The sequence below is a fragment of the Cotesia glomerata genome, linkage group LG8 (genome assembly GCF_020080835.1).
Source record: "Cotesia glomerata isolate CgM1 linkage group LG8, MPM_Cglom_v2.3, whole genome shotgun sequence".
Taxonomy (NCBI): Eukaryota; Metazoa; Arthropoda; class Insecta; order Hymenoptera; family Braconidae; genus Cotesia; species Cotesia glomerata.
In genome coordinates, this window is record NC_058165.1 from 81,626 (window position 1) to 98,519 (window position 16,894).

General features: G+C 32.2%; 1 protein-coding gene and 1 long non-coding RNA gene across 2 annotated transcripts in view; one reads left to right on the forward strand and one right to left on the reverse strand.

Moving 5' to 3' along the window:
* LOC123270792 (proteoglycan 4-like) overlaps positions 1 to 207 on the forward strand; it is a 6,966-nt gene extending 6,759 nt beyond the window's left edge. Inside the window, exon 3 of the mRNA XM_044736944.1 lies at positions 157 to 207. Within this exon, the coding sequence (XP_044592879.1) occupies positions 157 to 207 (51 nt within the window). The remainder of the gene's footprint in view (positions 1 to 156) is intronic.
* A 10,093-nt stretch (positions 208 to 10,300) lies between these two features.
* LOC123270203 lies at positions 10,301 to 11,150 on the reverse strand. The gene is made up of 3 exons (XR_006510531.1): positions 11,136 to 11,150; positions 10,408 to 10,514; positions 10,301 to 10,332 (listed from the first exon to the last, which is right to left on the reverse strand). It is a non-coding gene; the product is annotated as an uncharacterized LOC123270203 (long non-coding RNA).
* Between the last annotated feature and the right edge of the window lie 5,744 nt (positions 11,151 to 16,894).

A 16,894-nucleotide genomic window follows, 5' to 3' on the forward strand; every position in this document is an offset into this window, starting at 1 on the left:
TGATTTCTAAGAAGAAATCATTTAAAATAATGTTCTCTAAAAAATAAAGTCTATTTGAATACTTTAAGAAAGTACCCTTACTCGGAAATTCATCGATTTTCGGTCCAAACGCAATACATCCAAAGTCATCTGTAATTGTTCGATTATAACTATCAGAATTTGTGCAAGCCATGTTTATCCGGTGATTTCTGTGGAAAAATTACTTAAAATAATTTTCTTTAAAAAATAAAGTCGATTTGAATACTTTAAGGAAGTACCCTCACTCGAAAAATCGTCGCATTTCGGTCCAAACGCAATAAATCCAAAGTTATCTGTAATTCTTCGAATATAACCATCAGAATTCGTGCAAGCTATGTTTATCCGGTGATTTCTGTGAAAAAATTACTCAAAATAATGTTCTTCCAAAAATAAAGTCGATTCGAATACTTTAAGGAAGTACTCTTTTTCGAAAAATCGACGATTTTCGGTCCAAATGCAATGAATCCAAAATAATCAGTAATTTCTCGAATATAACCATTAGAATTCGTGCAAGCCATGTTTATACAGTGAGTTCTGTGAAAAAATCACTTAAAATAATGTTCTTCCAAAAATAAAGTCAATTTGAATACTTTAAGGAAGTTCCCTCTTTCAGAAAATCGTCGATTTTCAGTCCAAACGCAATAAATCAAAAGTAATTAGTAATTTCTTGAATATAACCATCCGAATTCGTGCAAGCCATGTTTATACAGTGATTTCTGTGGAAAAATTACTTCAAATAATGTTCCTCGGAAAATAAAGTCGATTTGAATACTTTAAGGAAGTACCCTCTTTCGGAAAATCGTCGATTTTCGGTCCAGACCCAATGAATCCAAAGCAATCAGTAATTTCTCGAATATAACCATCGGAATTCGTGCAAGCCATGTTTATACAGGTATTTATGGGAAAAAATTACTTCAAATAATGTTCCTTGAAAAATAAAGTCGATTTGAATACTTTAAGGAAGTACCCTCTTTTGGAAAATCGTCGATTTTCGGTCCAGACCCAATGAATCCAAAGTAATCAGTAATTTCTCGAATATAACCATCGGAATTCGTGCAAGCCATGTTTATAGAGTGTTTTCTGTGATAAAATTACTAAAAATAATGTTCTTAAGAAAATAAAGTCAATTTGAATACTGTACGATAGCACCCTCACCTGGAAAATCGTCGATTTTCGGTCCAATCGCAATAAATCCAAAGTTATCTATAATTCTTCGAATATAACCATCAGAATTTGTTCAAGCCATGTTTATACAGTGATTTCTCTGAAAAAAATACTAAAAATAATGTTCTTAAGAAAAGAAAGTCGATTTAAATATTTTACGATAGTACCCTTACCTGGAAAATCGTCGATTTTCCATCAAAACGCAATAAATCCAAAGTAATTAGTAATTTCTCAAATATAACCATTAGAATTCGTGCAAGCCATGTTTATACAGTGATATCTGTGGAAATATTACTTCAAAAAATGTTCCTCGAAAAATAAAGTCGATTTGAATACTTTAAGGAAGTACCCTCTTTCGGAAAATCATCGATTTTCGGTCCAGACCCAATGAATCCAAAGTAATCAGTAATTTCTCGAATATAACCATCGGAATTCGTGCAAGCCATGTTTATACAGGTATTTCTGTGAAAAAATCAGTTCAAATAATGTTCCTTGAAAAATAAAGTCGATTTGAATACTTTAAGGAAGTACCCTCACTCGGAAAATAGTTGATTTTCGGTCCAAACGCAATGAATCTGGAATAATCAGCAGGTTCTCGAATATAACCATCAGAATTGGTGCAAGCCATGTTTATACAGTGATTTCTAAGATGAAATCATTAAAAATAATGTTTTGCAAAAATCAAAGTCGATTTGAATACTTTACGATAGCACCCTCACTTGTAAAATCGTCGATTTTCGGTCCAAACGCAATAAATCCGAAATCATCAGTAGGTTCTCGAATATAACCATCAGAATTTGTGCAAGTAATGTTTATATCGTGATTTCTGAGAAGAAATCATTTAAAATAATGTTCTTTAAAAAATAAAGTCGATTTGAATACTTTACGATAGTACCCTTACCTGGAAAATCGTCGATTTTTGGTCCAAACGCAATGAATCAAAAATAATCAGTAGTTTCTTGAATATAACCATCAGAATTCGTGCAAGCCATGTTATTACAGAGTTTTCTGTGAAAAAATTACTTAAAATAATGTTCTCAAAAAAATAAAGTCGATTTAAATACTTGAAGGAAGTACCCTCTTTCGGAAAATCGTCGATTTTGCGTCCAAACGCAATAAATCCAAACTAATCAGTAATTTCTCGAATATAACCATCGGAATTCGTGCAAGCCATGTTTATAGAGTGTTTTCTGTGATAAAATTACTAAAAATAATGTTCTTAAGAAAATGAAGTCGATTTGAATATTTTACGATAGCACCCTCACCTGGAAAATCGTCGATTTTCGGTCCAATCGCAATAAATCCAAAGTTATCTATAATTCTTCAAATATAACCATCAGAATTTGTTCAAGCCATGTATATACAGTGATTTCTGTGAAAAAATTACTCAAAATAATGTTCTTTAAATAATAACGTCGATTTGAATACTTTACGATAGTACCCTTACTTGGAAAATCGTCGATTATCGGTCCACACGCTATGAATCAAAAATAATCAGTGTCTTCTTGAATATAACCATTAGAAATCGTGCAAACTATGTTTATACAGTGATTTCTATGAAAATAATACTCAAAATAATGTTCTCTAAGAAATAAAGTCGATTCAAATACTTTCAAAAAGTACCCTCACTCGGAAAATCGATTATTTCCGTTTCAACCGCAATAAACCCAAAGTCATGTGTAATTCTGTAAATACAATATGATAGCCACACTTATTCGTCCAAATCCGCGCTTTTCGGTATTTTCCTGTTTTACCGACTGATGGTAAAACAGGAATCTGTTTTACCGACTGATGGTAAAACAGTGATATAACCATTAGAAATCGTGCAAACTATGTTTATACAGTGATTTCTATGAAAATAATACTCAAAATAATGTTCTTTAAGAAATAAAGTCGATTCAAATACTTTCGAAAAATACCCTCACTCGGAAAATCGATTATTTCCGTTTCAACCGCAATAAACCCAAAGTCATGTGTAATTCTGTAAATACAATATGATAGCCACACTTATTCGTCCAAATCCGCGCTTTTCGGTATTTTCCTGTTTTACCGACTGATGGTAAAACAGGAATCTGTTTTACCGACTGATGGTAAAACAGTGATATAACCATTAGAAATCGTGCAAACTATGTTTATACAGTGATTTCTATGAAAATAATACTCAAAATAATGTTCTTTAAGAAATAAAGTCGATTCAAATACTTTCGAAAAATACCCTCACTCGGAAAATCGATTATTTCCGTTTCAACCGCAATAAACCCAAAGTCATGTGTAATTCTGTAAATACAATATGATAGCCACACTTATTCGTCCAAATCCGCGCTTTTCGGTATTTTCCTGTTTTACCGACTGATGGTAAAACAGGAATCTGTTTACCGACTGATGGTAAAACAGTGATATAACCATTAGAAATCGTGCAAACTATGTTTATACAGTGATTTCTATGAAAATAATACTCAAAATAATGTTCTTTAAGAAATAAAGTCGATTCAAATACTTTCGAAAAATACCCTCACTCGGAAAATCGATTATTTCCGTTTCAACCGCAATAAACCCAAAGTCATGTGTAATTCTGTAAATACAATATGATAGCCACACTTATTCGTCCAAATCCGCGCTTTTCGGTATTTTCCTGTTTTACCGACTGATGGTAAAACAGGAATCTGTTTACCGACTGATGGTAAAACAGTGATATAACCATTAGAAATCGTGCAAACTATGTTTATACAGTGATTTCTATGAAAATAATACTCAAAATAATGTTCTTTAAGAAATAAAGTCGATTCAAATACTTTCGAAAAATACCCTCACTCGGAAAATCGATTATTTCCGTTTCAACCGCAATAAACCCAAAGTCATGTGTAATTCTGTAAATACAATATGATAGCCACACTTATTCGTCCAAATCCGCGCTTTTCGGTATTTTCCTGTTTTACCGACTGATGGTAAAACAGGAATCTGTACCACCGACTGATGGTAAAACAGTGATATAACCATTAGAAATCGTGCAAACTATGTTTATACAGTGATTTCTATGAAAATAATACTCAAAATAATGTTCTTTAAGAAATAAAGTCGATTCAAATACTTTCGAAAAATACCCTCACTCGGAAAATCGATTATTTCCGTTTCAACCGCAATAAACCCAAAGTCATGTGTAATTCTGTAAATACAATATGATAGCCACACTTATTCGTCCAAATCCGCGCTTTTCGGTATTTTCCTGTTTTACCGACTGATGGTAAAACAGGAATCTCGTTTACCGACTGATGGTAAAACAGTGATATAACCATTAGAAATCGTGCAAACTATGTTTATACAGTGATTTCTATGAAAATAATACTCAAAATAATGTTCTTTAAGAAATAAAGTCGATTCAAATACTTTCGAAAAATACCCTCACTCGGAAAATCGATTATTTCCGTTTCAACCGCAATAAACCCAAAGTCATGTGTAATTCTGTAAATACAATATGATAGCCACACTTATTCGTCCAAATCCGCGCTTTTCGGTATTTTCCTGTTTTACCGACTGATGGTAAAACAGGAATCTGTTTACCGACTGATGGTAAAACAGTGATATAACCATTAGAAATCGTGCAAACTATGTTTATACAGTGATTTCTATGAAAATAATACTCAAAATAATGTTCTTTAAGAAATAAAGTCGATTCAAATACTTTCGAAAAATACCCTCACTCGGAAAATCGATTATTTCCGTTTCAACCGCAATAAACCCAAAGTCATGTGTAATTCTGTAAATACAATATGATAGCCACACTTATTCGTCCAAATCCGCGCTTTTCGGTATTTTCCTGTTTTACCGACTGATGGTAAAACAGGAATCTGTTTACCGACTGATGGTAAAACAGTGATATAACCATTAGAAATCGTGCAAACTATGTTTATACAGTGATTTCTATGAAAATAATACTCAAAATAATGTTCTTTAAGAAATAAAGTCGATTCAAATACTTTCGAAAAATACCCTCACTCGGAAAATCGATTATTTCCGTTTCAACCGCAATAAACCCAAAGTCATGTGTAATTCTGTAAATACAATATGATAGCCACACTTATTCGTCCAAATCCGCGCTTTTCGGTATTTTCCTGTTTTACCGACTGATGGTAAAACAGGAATCTGTTTTACCGACTGATGGTAAAACAGTGATATAACCATTAGAAATCGTGCAAACTATGTTTATACAGTGATTTCTATGAAAATAATACTCAAAATAATGTTCTTTAAGAAATAAAGTCGATTCAAATACTTTCGAAAAATACCCTCACTCGGAAAATCGATTATTTCCGTTTCAACCGCAATAAACCCAAAGTCATGTGTAATTCTGTAAATACAATACGATAGCCACACTTATTCGTCCAAATCCGCGCTTTTCGGTATTTTCCTGTTTTACCGACTGATGGAAAAACAGTGATATAACCATTAGAAATCGTGCAAGCTATGTTTATACAGTGATTTCTATGAAAATAATACTCAAAATAATGTTCTCTAAGAAATAAAGTCGATTCAAATACTTTCGAAAAATACCCTCACTCGGAAAATCGATTATTTCCGTTTCAACCGCAATAAACCCAAAGTCATGTGTAATTCTGTAAATACAATATGATAGCCACACTTATTCGTCCAAATCCGCGCTTTTCGGTATTTTCCTGTTTTACCGACTGATGGTAAAACAGGAATCTGTTTTACCGACTGATGGTAAAACAGTAATCTGTTTTACCGACTGATGGTAAAACAGTGATATAACCATTAGAAATCGTGCAAACTATGTTTATACAGTGATTTCTATGAAAATAATACTCAAAATAATGTTCTTTAAGAAATAAAGTCGATTCAAATACTTTCGAAAAATACCCTCACTCGGAAAATCGATTATTTCCGTTTCAACCGCAATAAACCCAAAGTCATGTGTAATTCTGTAAATACAATATGATAGCCACACTTATTCGTCCAAATCCGCGCTTTTCGGTATTTTCCTGTTTTACCGACTGATGGTAAAACAGGAATCTGTTTTACCGACTGATGGTAAAACAGTGATATAACCATTAGAAATCGTGCAAACTATGTTTATACAGTGATTTCTATGAAAATAATACTCAAAATAATGTTCTTTAAGAAATAAAGTCGATTCAAATACTTTCGAAAAATACCCTCACTCGGAAAATCGATTATTTCCGTTTCAACCGCAATAAACCCAAAGTCATGTGTAATTCTGTAAATACAATATGATAGCCACACTTATTCGTCCAAATCCGCGCTTTTCGGTATTTTCCTGTTTTACCGACTGATGGTAAAACAGGAATCTGTTTACCGACTGATGGTAAAACAGTGGTATACCATTAGAAATCGTGCAAGCTATGTTTATACAGTGATTTCTATGAAAATAATACTCAAAATAATGTTCTTTAAAAAATAAAGTCGATTCAAATACTTTCAAAAAATACCCTCACTCGGAAAATCGATTATTTCCGTTTCAACCGCAATAAACCCAAAGTCATGTGTAATTCTGTAAATACAATATGATAGCCACACTTATTCGTCCAAATACGCGCTTTTCGGTATTTTCCTGTTTTACCGACTGATGGTAAAACAGGAATCTGTTTTACCGACTGATGGTAAAACAGTGGTATAACCATCAGAAATCGTGCAAGCTATGTTTATACAGTGATTTCTATGAAAATAATACTTAAAATAATGTTCTTCTAAAAATAAAGTCTATTAGAATACTTGAAGGAAGTACATTCACTTGGAAAATCTCCGATTTTTGGTCCAAACGCAATGAATCCAAAATAATCTGTAATTTCTCGAATATAACCATTAGAATTCGTGCAAGCCATGTTTATATAGTAATATCTGTGAAAAAATTACTCAAAATAATGTTCTTCGAAAAATAAAGTCGATTTGAATACTTTAAGGAAGTAGCCTCACTCGAAAATTCGTCGATCTTTGGTCCAAACCCAACAAATCCAAAATAATCAGTAATTTCTCGAATATAACCATCAGAATTTGTGCAAGCCATGTTTATATCGTGATTTCTGAGAAGAAATCATTTAAAATAATGTTCTCTAAAAAATAAAGTCGATTTGAATACTTCAAGAAAGTACCCTCACTCGAAAATTCGTCGATTTTCGGTCCAAACGCAATACATCCAAAGTCATCTGTAATTCTTCGATTATAACTTTCAGAATTTGTGCAAGCCATGTTTATATCTTGATTTCAAAGAAGAAATCAGTTAAAATAATGTTTTTTAAAAAATAAAGTCGATTTGAATACTTTACGATAGCACCCTCACTCAGAAAATCGTCGATTTTCGGTCCGAACGCAATAAATTCGAAATAATCTGTAATTTCTCGAATATCGTCATGAGAATTTGTGCAAGCCATGTTTATACTGTGATTCCTGAGAAGAAATCATTTAAAATAATGTTTTGCAAAAAATAAAGTCGATTTGAACACTTTACGATAGCACCCTCACTCGGAAAATAGTCGCTTTTCGATCCAAACGCAATAAATACAAAGTTATCGGTAATTCCTCGAATATAACCATTAGAATTCGTGCAAGCCATGTTTATACTGTGATTTCTGTGAAAAAATTACTTAGAATAATATTCTTTAAAAAAAAAAGTCGATTTGAATACTTTAAGGAAGTACCCTCACTCGGAAAATCGTCGATTTTCGGTCCAGTCCCAATGAATCCAAAATAATCAGTAGTTTCTCGAATATTACCATGAGAATTAGTGCAAGCCATGTTCATACAGTGATTTCTGTGAAAAAATTACTTAAAACAATGTTCTTTAAAAAATTAAGTCGATTTGAATACTTTATCGTAGTACCCTTACCTGGAAAATCGTCGATTTTTGGTCCAAACGCAATGAATCCAAAATAATCAGTAGTTTCTCGAATATTACCATGAGAATTAGTGCAAGCCATGTTCATACAGTGATTTCTGTGAAAAAATTACTTAGAATAATGTTTTTTGAAAAATAAAGTCGATTAGAATACTTTACGATAGTACCCTTACCTGGAAAATCGTCGATTTTTGGTCCAGACCCAATGAATCCAAAATAATCTGTAATTTCTCGAATATAACCATCAGAATTGGTGCAAGCCATGTTTATACAGTGATTTTTGTCGAAACATTACTTGAAATAATGTTCTTCAAAAAATAAAGTCGATTTGAATAGTTTAAGGAAGTACTCTCACTCGGAAATTCGTCGATTTTCGGTCCAAACGCAATAAATCCAAAGTCATCTGTAATTCTTTGACTATAACCATCAGAATTTGTGCAAGCCATGTTTATATCATGATTTCTAAGAAGAAATCATTTAAAATAATGTTCTTCAAAAAATAAAGTCGATTTGAATACTTTACGATAGCACCCTCACTCTCTAAATCGTCGATTTTTGCTCCAAACGCAATAAATCAGAAATTATCAGTAATTTCTCGAATATTACCATCAGAATTCGTGCAAGCCATGTTTTCTACAGTGATTTTATAAAAAAATTACTTAAAATAATGTTCTTCAAAAAATAAAGTCGATTTGAATACTTTACGATAGCACCCTCACTCGCTAAATCGTCGATTTTTGCTCCAAAAGCAACGAATCCAAAATAATCAGTAATTCTTTGAATATAACCATCAGAATTTGTGCAAGCCATGTTTATACAGTGATTTCTGTGAAAAAATTACTTAAAACAATGTTCTTTAAAAAATTAAGTCGATTTGAATACTTTATCGTAGTACCCTTACCTGGAAAATCGTCGATTTTTGGTCCAAACGCAATGAATCGAAAATAATCAGAAATTTCTCAAATATTACCATCATAATTTGTGCAAGCCATATTTATACAGTGATTTCTGTGAAAAAATGACTTAAAATAATGTTATTTAAGAAATAAAGTCGATTTGAATACTTTAAGGAAGTACCCCTACCTGGAAAATCGTCGATTTTTGGTCCAAACGCAATGAATTTGAAATAATCAGTAATTTCGTGAATATTACCATCAGAATTCGTGCAAGCCATGTTTATACAGTGATTTCTGTGAAAAAATTACTCAAAATAATGTTTTTCTAAAAATAAAGTCGATTTGAATACTTTAAGGAAGTACCCTGAATTGGAAAATAGTCGATTTTCGGTCAAAACGCAATGAATCCAAAATAATCAGTAGGTTCTCAAATATAACCATCAGAATCGGTGCAAGCCATGTTTATACAGTGATTTCTGTGAAAAAATTACTTAAAATAATGTTCCTTGAAAAATAAAGTCGATTTGAATACTTTAAGGAAGTACCCTCTTTCGAAAAATCGTCGATTTTCGGTCCAGTCCCAATGAATCCAAAATAATCAGTAGTTTCTCGAATATTACCATGAGAATTAGTGCAAGCCATGTTCATACAGTGATTTCTGTGAAAAAATTACTTAGAATAATGTTTTTTGAAAAATAAAGTCGATTAGAATACTTTACGATAGTACCCTTATCTGGAAAATCGTCGATTTTTGGTCCAAACCCAATGAATCCAAAATAATCTGTAATTTCTCGAATATAACCATCAGAATTGGTGCAAGCCATGTTTATACAGTGATTTTTGTCGAAACATTACTTGAAATAATGTTCTTCAAAAAATAAAGTCGATTTGAATACTTTACGATAGCACCCTCACTCGCTAAATCGTCGATTTTTGCTCCGATCACAATAAATCCAAAATAATCAGTAATTCTTTGAATATAACCATCAGAATTTGTGCAAGCCATGTTTATACAGTGATTTCTGTGAAAAAATGACTTAAAATAATGTTATTTAAGAAATAAAGTCGATTTGAATACTTTAAGGAAGTACCCCTACCTGGAAAATCGTCGATTTTTGGTCCAAACGCAATGAATTTGAAATAATCAGTAATTTCTTGAATATTACCATCAGAATTCGTGCAAGCCATGTTTATACAGTGAATTCTGTGAAAAAATTACACAAAATAATGTTTTTCTGAAAATAAAGTCGATTTGAATACTTTAAGGAAGTACCCTCACTCGGAAAATCGTCGATTTTCGGTCCGATCGCAATAAATCCAAAGTTATCTATAATTCTTCGAATATAACCATCAAAATTTGTGCAAGCCATGTTTATACAGTGATTTCTGTAAAAAAATTACTCAAAATAATTTTCTATAAAAAATAAAGTCGATTTGAATACTTTACGATAGTGCCCTTACCTGGAAAATCGTCGATTTTTTGTCCAAACTCAATGAATCTAAAATAATCAGTAATTTATCGAATAAAACCGTCAGAATTCGTGCATGCCATGTTTATACAGTTATTTCTGTGAAAAAATAACTTAAAATAATGTTTTTTAAAAAATAAAGTCGATTTGAATACTTTACGATAGTACTCTTACCTTGAACATCGTCGATTTTCGGTCCAAACTCAATGAATCCAAAATAATCAGTAATTTCTCGAATATAGCCATCAGAAATCGTGCAAGCTATGTTTATACAGTGATTTCCATAAAGAAAATACTTAGAATACTGTTCTTTAAAAAATAAAGTCGATTTTAATACTTTAAGGAAGTACCCCTACCTGGAAAATCGTCGATTTTCGGTCCAAACGCAATAAATCCAAAGTAATCAGTAATTTCTCGAATATAACCATCAGAATTTGTGCAAGCCATGTTTATACAGTGATTTCTGTGAAAAAATTACTTAGAATAATGTTCTTTAAAAAATAAAGTCGATTTGAATACTTTAAGAAAGTACCCTCACTCGGAAAATCGTCGATTTTCGCTCCAAACGCAATGAATCCAAAATAATCAGTAATTTCTCGAATATAACCATCAGAATTCGTGCAAGCCATGTTTATACAGTGATTTCTGTGAAAAAATTACTTAGAATAATGTTCTTTAAAAAATAAAGTCGATTTGAATACTTTAAGAAAGTACCCTCACTCGGAAAATCGTCGATTTTCGGTCCAAACTCAATAAATCGAAAATAATCAGTAATTTCTCGAATATAACTATCAGAATTCGTGCAAACCATGTTTATACAGTGATTTCTGTGAAAAAGTTACTAAAAATAATGTTTTCTGAAAAATAAAGTCGATCTAAATACTTTAAGGAAGTATCCTGACTCGGAATATCGTCGATTTTCGGTCCGATCGCAATAAATCCAAAGTTATCTATAATTCTTCGAATATAACCATCAGAATTTGTGCAAGCTATGTTTATACAGTGATTTCTGTGAAAAAATTACTCAAAATAATGTTCTATGAAAAATAAAGTCGATTTGAATACTTTACGATAGTACCCTTACCTTGAAAATCGTCGATTTTCGGTCCAAACGCAATGAATCCAAAATAATCAGTAATTTATCGAATAAAACCATCAGAATTCGTGCGTGCCATGTTTATACAGTTATTTCTGTGAAAAAATAACTTAAAATAATGTTCTCTAAAAAATAAAGTCGATTTGAATACTTGACGATAGTACTTTTACCTTGAACATCGTCGATTTTCGGTCCAAACTCAATGAATCCAAAATAATCAGTAATTTATCGAATAAAACCGTCAGAATTCGTGCATACCATGTTTATACAGTTATTTCTGTGAAAAAATAACTTAAAATAATGTTCTCTAAAAAATAAAGTCGATTTGAATACTTGACGATAGTACTTTTACCTTGAACATCGTCGATTTTCGGTTCAAACTCAATGAATCCAAAATAATCAGTAATTTCTCGAATATAACTATCAGAATTCGTGAAAGCCATGTTTCTACAGTGATTTCTATGAAAATAATACTCAAAATAATGTTCTTTAAAAAATAAAGTCGATTCAAATACTTTCAAAAAATACCCTCACTCGGAAAATCGATTATTTCCGTTTCAACCGCAATAAACCCAAAGTCATGTGTAATTCTGTAAATACAATATGATAGCCACACTTATTCGTCCAAATCCGCGCTTTTCGGTATTTTCCTGTTTTACCGACTGATGGTAAAACAGGAATCTGTTTTACCGACTGATGGTAAAACAGTGGTATAACCATTAGAAATCGTGCAAGCTATGTTTATACAGTGATTTCTATGAAAATAATACTCAAAATAATGTTCTTTAAGAAATAAAGTCGATTCAAATACTTTCAAAAAGTACCCTCACTCGGAAAATCGATTATTTCCGTTTCAACCGCAATAAACCCAAAGTCATGTGTAATTCTGTAAATACAATATGATAGCCACACTTATTCGTCCAAATACGCGCTTTTCGGTATTTTCCTGTTTTACCGACTGATGGTAAAACAGGAATCTGTTTTACCGACTGATGGTAAAACAGTGATATAACCATTAGAAATCGTGCAAGCTATGTTTATACAGTGATTTCTATGAAAATAATACTCAAAATAATGTTCTTTAAGAAATAAAGTCGATTCAAATACTTTCGAAAAATACCCTCACTCGGAAAATCGATTATTTCCGTTTCAACCGCAATAAACCCAAAGTCATGTGTAATTCTGTAAATACAATATGATAGCCACACTTATTCGTCCAAATCCGCGCTTTTCGGTATTTTCCTGTTTTACCGACTGATGGTAAAACAGGAATCTGTTTTACCGACTGATGGTAAAACAGTGGTATAACCATTAGAAATCGTGCAAGCTATGTTTATACAGTGATTTCTATGAAAATAATACTCAAAATAATGTTCTTTAAGAAATAAAGTCGATTCAAATACTTTCGAAAAATACCCTCACTCGGAAAATCGATTATTTCCGTTTCAACCGCAATAAACCCAAAGTCATGTGTAATTCTGTAAATACAATATGATAGCCACACTTATTCGTCCAAATCCGCGCTTTTCGGTATTTTCCTGTTTTACCGACTGATGGTAAAACAGGAATCTGTTTTACCGACTGATGGTAAAACAGTGATATAACCATCAGAAATCGTGCAAACTATGTTTATACAGTGATTTCTATGAAAATAATACTCAAAATAATGTTCTTTAAGAAATAAAGTCGATTCAAATACTTTCGAAAAATACCCTCACTCGGAAAATCGATTATTTCCGTTTCAACCGCAATAAACCCAAAGTCATGTGTAATTCTGTAAATACAATATGATAGCCACACTTATTCGTCCAAATCCGCGCTTTTCGGTATTTTCCTGTTTTACCGACTGATGGTAAAACAGGAATCTGTTTTACCGACTGATGGTAAAACAGTGATATAACCATTAGAAATCGTGCAAGCTATGTTTATACAGTGATTTCTATGAAAATAATACTCAAAATAATGTTCTTTAAGAAATAAAGTCGATTCAAATACTTTCGAAAAATACCCTCACTCGGAAAATCGATTATTTCCGTTTCAACCGCAATAAACCCAAAGTCATGTGTAATTCTGTAAATACAATATGATAGCCACACTTATTCGTCCAAATACGCGCTTTTCGGTATTTTCCTGTTTTACCGACTGATGGTAAAACAGGAATCTGTTTTACCGACTGATGGTAGAACCGGTATCTGTTTTACCGACTGATGGTAAAACAGGTATCTGTTTTACCGACTGATGGTAAAACAGTGATATAACCATTAGAAATCGTGCAAGCTATGTTTATACAGTGATTTCTATGAAAATAATACTCAAAATAATGTTCTTTAAGAAATAAAGTCGATTCAAATACTTTCGAAAAATACCCTCACTCGGAAAATCGATTATTTCCGTTTCAACCGCAATAAACCCAAAGTCATGTGTAATTCTGTAAATACAATATGATAGCCACACTTATTCGTCCAAATCCGCGCTTTTCGGTATTTTCCTGTTTTACCGACTGATGGTAAAACAGGAATCTGTTTTACCGACTGATGGTAAAACAGTGATATAACCATTAGAAATCGTGCAAACTATGTTTATACAGTGATTTCTATGAAAATAATACTCAAAATAATGTTCTTTAAGAAATAAAGTCGATTCAAATACTTTCGAAAAATACCCTCACTCGGAAAATCGATTATTTCCGTTTCAACCGCAATAAACCCAAAGTCATGTGTAATTCTGTAAATACAATATGATAGCCACACTTATTCGTCCAAATCCGCGCTTTTCGGTATTTTCCTGTTTTACCGACTGATGGTAAAACAGGAATCTGTTTTACCGACTGATGGTAAAACAGTGATATAACCATTAGAAATCGTGCAAGCTATGTTTATACAGTGATTTCTATGAAAATAATACTCAAAATAATGTTCTTTAAGAAATAAAGTCGATTCAAATACTTTCGAAAAATACCCTCACTCGGAAAATCGATTATTTCCGTTTCAACCGCAATAAACCCAAAGTCATGTGTAATTCTGTAAATACAATATGATAGCCACACTTATTCGTCCAAATCCGCGCTTTTCGGTATTTTCCTGTTTTACCGACTGATGGTAAAACAGGAATCTGTTTTACCGACTGATGGTAAAACAGTGATATAACCATTAGAAATCGTGCAAGCTATGTTTATACAGTGATTTCTATGAAAATAATACTCAAAATAATGTTCTTTAAGAAATAAAGTCGATTCAAATACTTTCGAAAAATACCCTCACTCGGAAAATCGATTATTTCCGTTTCAACCGCAATAAACCCAAAGTCATGTGTAATTCTGTAAATACAATATGATAGCCACACTTATTCGTCCAAATCCGCGCTTTTCGGTATTTTCCTGTTTTACCGACTGATGGTAAAACAGGAATCTGTTTTACCGACTGATGGTAAAACAGTGATATAACCATTAGAAATCGTGCAAACTATGTTTATACAGTGATTTCTATGAAAATAATACTCAAAATAATGTTCTTTAAGAAATAAAGTCGATTCAAATACTTTCGAAAAATACCCTCACTCGGAAAATCGATTATTTCCGTTTCAACCGCAATAAACCCAAAGTCATGTGTAATTCTGTAAATACAATATGATAGCCACACTTATTCGTCCAAATCCGCGCTTTTCGGTATTTTCCTGTTTTACCGACTGATGGTAAAACAGGAATCTGTTTTACCGACTGATGGTAAAACAGTGATATAACCATCAGAAATCGTGCAAACTATGTTTATACAGTGATTTCTATGAAAATAATACTCAAAATAATGTTCTTTAAGAAATAAAGTCGATTCAAATACTTTCGAAAAATACCCTCACTCGGAAAATCGATTATTTCCGTTTCAACCGCAATAAACCCAAAGTCATGTGTAATTCTGTAAATACAATATGATAGCCACACTTATTCGTCCAAATCCGCGCTTTTCGGTATTTTCCTGTTTTACCGACTGATGGTAAAACAGGAATCTGTTTTACCGACTGATGGTAAAACAGTGATATAACCATTAGAAATCGTGCAAACTATGTTTATACAGTGATTTCTATGAAAATAATACTCAAAATAATGTTCTTTAAGAAATAAAGTCGATTCAAATACTTTCGAAAAATACCCTCACTCGGAAAATCGATTATTTCCGTTTCAACCGCAATAAACCCAAAGTCATGTGTAATTCTGTAAATACAATATGATAGCCACACTTATTCGTCCAAATCCGCGCTTTTCGGTATTTTCCTGTTTTACCGACTGATGGTAAAACAGGAATCTGTTTTACCGACTGATGGTAAAACAGGAATCTGTTTTACCGACTGATGGTAAAACAGTGATATAACCATTAGAAATCGTGCAAACTATGTTTATACAGTGATTTCTATGAAAATAATACTCAAAATAATGTTCTTTAAGAAATAAAGTCGATTCAAATACTTTCGAAAAATACCCTCACTCGGAAAATCGATTATTTCCGTTTCAACCGCAATAAACCCAAAGTCATGTGTAATTCTGTAAATACAATATGATAGCCACACTTATTCGTCCAAATCCGCGCTTTTCGGTATTTTCCTGTTTTACCGACTGATGGTAAAACAGGAATCTGTTTTACCGACTGATGGTAAAACAGTGATATAACCATTAGAAATCGTGCAAACTATGTTTATACAGTGATTTCTATGAAAATAATACTCAAAATAATGTTCTTTAAGAAATAAAGTCGATTCAAATACTTTCGAAAAATACCCTCACTCGGAAAATCGATTATTTCCGTTTCAACCGCAATAAACCCAAAGTCATGTGTAATTCTGTAAATACAATATGATAGCCACACTTATTCGTCCAAATCCGCGCTTTTCGGTATTTTCCTGTTTTACCGACTGATGGTAAAACAGGAATCTGTTTTACCGACTGATGGTAAAACAGGAATCTGTTTTACCGACTGATGGTAAAACAGTGGTATAACCATTAGAAATCGTGCAAGCTATGTTTATACAGTGATTTCTATGAAAATAATACTCAAAATAATGTTCTTTAAGAAATAAAGTCGATTCAAATACTTTCAAAAAATACCCTCACTCGGAAAATCGATTATTTCCGTTTCAACCGCAATAAACCCAAAGTCATGTGTAATTCTGTAAATACAATATGATAGCCACACTTATTCGTCCAAATCCGCGCTTTTCGGTATTTTCCTGTTTTACCGACTGATGGTAAAACAGGAATCTGTTTTACCGACTGATGGTAAAACAGCGGTATAACTATCAGAAATCGTGCAAGCTATGTTTATACAGTGATTTCTATGAAAATAATACTCAAAATAATGTTTTTTAAGAAATAAAGTCGATTCAAATACTTTCAAAA